This window comes from Cyclopterus lumpus, chromosome 11 (genome assembly GCF_009769545.1).
Source record: "Cyclopterus lumpus isolate fCycLum1 chromosome 11, fCycLum1.pri, whole genome shotgun sequence".
Lineage (NCBI taxonomy): Eukaryota > Metazoa > Chordata > Actinopteri > Perciformes > Cyclopteridae > Cyclopterus > Cyclopterus lumpus.
The window spans coordinates 19170581-19175580 of record NC_046976.1 but is presented as its reverse complement, the minus strand read 5'-3'; the positions used below and the strand labels follow the sequence as shown (position 1 = coordinate 19175580).

At 45.8% G+C, this 5000-nt stretch overlaps 1 protein-coding gene across 1 annotated transcript in view; it reads right to left on the bottom strand.

Annotated features, from left to right (window-relative positions):
* Positions 1 to 304: 304 nt before the first annotated feature.
* Positions 305 to 5000, bottom strand: part of dbpa (D site albumin promoter binding protein a) — a 30119-nt gene continuing 25423 nt past the window's right edge. The window contains exons 5-6 of the mRNA XM_034544873.1: positions 1992 to 2245; positions 305 to 972 (exon numbers count right to left, since the gene is read on the bottom strand). Of these exons, the coding sequence (XP_034400764.1) occupies positions 757 to 972; positions 1992 to 2245 (470 nt within the window). The 3' untranslated portion in view covers positions 305 to 756. The remainder of the gene's footprint in view (positions 973 to 1991; positions 2246 to 5000) is intronic.

Genomic DNA, 5000 nt, shown 5'->3' with positions numbered 1-5000 from the left:
GTCCCGGTGTTCGCGTTCCCGGTGTTCGCGTTCCCGGTGTTCGCGGTCCCGGTGTTCGCGTTCCCGGTGTTCGCGCCTCCGGTGTTCGCGTCCACGGTGTTCGTGTCCCGGTGTTCGCGTCCACGGTGTTCGTGACCCGGTGTTCGCGCCCCCGGTGTTCGCGCCCCCGGTGTTCGCGTCCACGGTGTTCGCGCCGCCGGTGTTCGCGCCGCCGGTGTTCGTGTCCCGGTGTTCACGCCGCCGGTGTTCGTGTCCCCGGTGTTCGTGTCCCCGGTGTTCGCGCCCCCGGTGTTCGTGTCCCGGTGTTCACGCCGCTGGTGTTCGCGCCCCCGGTGTTCGTGTCCCGGTGTTCGCGTCCACGGTTTTCGTGATTCCGGTGTTCACGCCGCCGGTGTTCGCGCCCCCGGTGTTCGTGTCCCGGTGTTCGCGTCCACGGTGTTCGTGATTCTGGTGTTCACGCCGCCGGTGTTCGCGCCCCCGGTGTTCGTGTCCCGGTGTTCACGCCGCCGGTGTTCGCGCCCCCGGTGTTCGTGCCCCCGGTGTTCGTGTCCCGGTGTTCACGCCGCCGGTGTTCGTATCCCGGTGTTCGCTGCAGATCTACGCCGGCCTTAAACTAAAGTGCTGCTGTTGTCGGGTTTTTGCCTTGTACCCTTTTATTTTTTTTTCTCATTTCCACCCTTCCTTCCTCTTCCTCCTCCTCTTCCTTCGTCGTCTTCCTCCTCCTCCTCCTTCTCCTCTTCCTCTTCCTCTCCGGCCTCACAAGTCTCCGTGCCGACTCTCGTACTTGTTGATGATGTTCCTGCAGCGGCCGAGCTCCTTCCTCATGTCGGCCACCTCCTGGCGGAGGGCGCCGTTCTCCCGCTCCAGGAAGGCGGCGCGCACCGAGATCTGGTTCTCCTTCAGCCGCCGGGCGTCCCGCGAGCGCTTCGCCGCCTCGTTGTTCTTCACACGCCGGCACCAGTACCTGTCGTCCTGTCGTCGGAGAGAGAGAGAGACGACAACAACAACAACGACGACAACACACGTGGGCTATGAGTTATGTGGAATCGGTGGCAGGAAAGGAAATAAGGAGATAAAAGAGTCAACACCGGGATTTATTGGTGGCCATGGTATAAGAACAATAACGCACTCCAAGCCGAATAACGGACTCTATATTGGAACACCTCCCAGTGGGTTATTGTAAAGTACAGATAGAAACACATTTAAAGAGACAGGCACCAAAGCTTTGGTAAAGTAATGTGCCCCCACTAGGATGGCGAATAATAAAGATATAATTATGCCGGGCTGAACGTTGTTTTTAAAAAAATGTTGGGACATGAAAGAAACTTGAAGGCCTGTGAGGGTCTCATGAGAGGGCGAGTCTGTTTACGAGTTAACATTAACTTTAAACTCCTTTAAAATCCTTATCTTTTTGCAACGTTTTAAAGATAAAAGAACATTTAAAAAAAAGTTCTGGTATTATGAGTTTGAGAGCATTTTCCTGGATCCGAGACATATTGTCAGAGCTCTTCTTGTTGCGCAATGTAGGTGCCTGGTGTCATTTTAACTTTCTATTTTTCAGTGATTTCGGTTTCACTTTTATTATTTCTTTTTGCGTGCATTTATGACATTGAAAAACTGTGTCTTCATCGTTAATTTGTTATTTTCTGTTATTTATTACTAATAGAAATCACTAATTTCAAGACATTTCTGTAAATTAACTGCGTCTTTTGAACAACAAGGCAAGTCGCTGTGCTAGAATCCTAAAAAAGATTATAAAGTAATATAATATAAAATATATAGATTATTTTCTCTTATTTTGAGAAAATAAGGTTAAACACAAATTACAGACAATAATTACTTCATAATTAGAATGTTTTTTGCAGCTTTGGTACAAAAATCATTAATCTGGTCTGAATCATTCATAAAAAACACTCAAAATCTACTTTTAGCCTGTCGGGATCATTATGTCGCCGACGTGGTCCAGCAAAGGATTGTGGGAGATGTAGTACCTTCTGCTCATTGGGGACCAGCATCTTGCGGGCCTTCTTGATCATCGGCTGAGGCTTCAGCTCCTCGTCGGAGAAGCGGTGCCGCCGCGGGTCGAACGCCTCCTGGCCCGGCACGCTGGACAGCGCCAGGTCCGCCGGGTCGGGGTCAAAGTTCACCGTGATGTCGCTGCTGGCGGCGGCAGCCGGAGGCCCGGGGGGTCCCGGAGGGCAGGTAGAGGAAGTGGGGGACTGGTCCTGAGGCACCGCCCGACCACCTGGGCAGGGAGAGAGAGAGGGAGAGAGGGAGAGAGAGAGAGAGGGAGAGAGAGAGAGAGGGAGAGAGAGAGAGAGAGAGAGAGAGAGGATGACTCAGTTTGAACTGGGAACGTCTCTTCAGTCCTTCTGATGGTTTTAGACATAAAAGGCCACTTTGTCAGTTTGGTGTCGGACGACGTCTCAATGTTGTTGTTCTCAATGTTGTTTAGGAGGCGTTCACAATCGCGTTTATTGACACTTTCAAATGAAAAACGTCTTTCTAACTGTTGTTCATATTGACATCAGGAAGTAGTGCGTAAAGGGACACATAAAAGGGAATAAACAGCTCCATACAGGGGGCATACACATAGCCAGTGCAGAAAGTATTGACATTAAATTCATATTTTCCACTTATAGCAGGTAACATAGTCAGCAAATATACTCTACAAAAACCATGCAAATAATAAATAAACTATAAAGTCAATTAAATAGCTATATTTTCTCGGATTCTGGATTGTTGTCGCATCCAGAAATGCAACAGCGTGGCTGTAGAACAAGCACCCTGTAAAATGACGCCCATCGCGCCACAACAAGGCGACTCAGAGTCGGAGTGAGACGTCCCCGGGACACTCCGTCTCACCCCGAGAGCAGCGAGCTAAGAAAGAGGCCCGCTGAGACGAGACGGCCATGAAGAGGACCCCCGGGCCGAGAGAGAAGAGGGAACGTCTGTTCTCTCACTTTCAAAATCCATTTAATAGACTCTTCATATTCTCTCTTTAAAAAAAAAATATATATATATATAATAATCTCCTCCCTGTTGTTTCCCAACAGTGGCGCCGACTCGCCACCAGGTGGCGGTGCGGAGCCAGAAAGAAAGAAAGAAGAAAGCTGAGCGGGGCAGCGAGTTCACATCATCATGATTTACAGTACAGCGAGCAGGATTGAGTTTAACCCTTCGTGGCACTTCGTGTGAGCAAAAAAAAAAAACTAATAACAACCAGCTCTCGACGCTGAAATACAGAAATGTAAAAACGATCGTATCTGAAGCACGACGGGGGGAATTAAAGAAAAGCTGGTCAGAAATCAGATGCCTCGTGCCTGTTTTTTTGGGTGTTTAAAGACTGCAGATGATTGGCCGCCGGTGTGGCGGTCCATGTTTTTCTCACCCAATCGGATTCCGGCACGTGTGTGTGTTAAAAAAATAAAAGATAAAATCAATGTGTTGGAATTAAATAAAATCCCCCCACCCGGGCAGCTATTCTGCATTATCATTATTATTATTATTATTCTGCATTATTATGTTATTTTCCTGAATGCAGCACAGGAATAGAGAGTCTTCCTCCGCTCACATCTCTTCAACCGAGCTGCTTATCGGACAATTATCTTACAAATTGATTCAGTTTTTTTCTAAACGGTTCCAAGTGTTCATCCAAAAAAAAAAAACCAGTCAGAGCAGTTTTGTGGCATTGTTACATTTGTCATATTGTTTAAGGCTTAAGGCTTCGTGCCACAGATTATAAATAACCGCCCATTTCCACCACTGTAAGAACACAATTTGGATCCTGTAAGTCATAATAATTAGATACTATCTGAGATACAGTCGAAATTATGAGATAGTATCTCATTATTGTGACTTACAGGATCCAAATTATTTTCGATTTCGACTGAAACGGTAGCGTAAAGATTTTTTTGGGGGAAACCCAGAAAAGAGACGTGTTGACGGTACTTAATGTTTTTAACCAGCAGAGAAGCGAAACGTCCCAAATCCTGCTCATTAGCGGGATTCAGCATTACATATCCTAGGTTACTTTTTTACTGTGACACACACACACACACACACACACACACACACACACACACACTTGGTCTATATGAGCAGAGACTAGAGTTCAAACTCCTGTTCGAAATCTTGAGTTTTAAATCTCGGACGTGAAGTTATAATTCCCCTAAAATTGGTTTCTCCTCCAGCGGAAATATATATTTATATATATATATATAGTTTGTTATTTTTTTTTGTGCTCCCAGCTGCAATCAGACCAGAGCTTGTAAACAAGAAGTCACGCGCACTCCCGAACACGGACGCAACCTGTCGGCCGGGCAACCTGTCGGCCTGGCAACCTGCCGTCCCGCAGAGCGTGACATTTTGGAAGAGGAGTCCGAACCCGATGACTCTCTGACGTCCGGCCACTTGGGAGTGAATCACTCCAAACACATATTTACATAAATGCCGAATAACCGGATATATAATCGGAGAGTTACGATCGATGACCCGTGAATGAATATGAGAGAAACTCAAACCAGCAACCACAAACAAAGCATTCTGCAGAATGTAAACATGTAATAAATGGTTTATAACACACTATAGCAGATATAAGTGTGTATTTACGTATTATTGTGTAACTGTAACTCCTCTTTTGGCATGGAGGCCCGATGGGAATGACACCGTTTTTATAACTAATAATAGCTAATAATGTAGAATATGTCTTTATAATTGTTGGTGAATACTGCGCATCTATAAACACTCTGCTTAAGAATACGTTATAGTGTTATAAATCATTCATAAATGTTGGTATACTGCTTATAAATGAAGTTTGATTATCTTGTTGTTATTATAAAGAATTATATGCATATTTATGGTTTTTTTAAAAACTTTTTTAACTCACGAGCATTTGCACAACAAGAACAACCCATGTGTTGCACATTGCACTTATTTTAAACGTCTTTTAGCTCATTGTTTTGTTTTTTTTACAGCCAAAAGAAGAGAAAAGAAGGCTC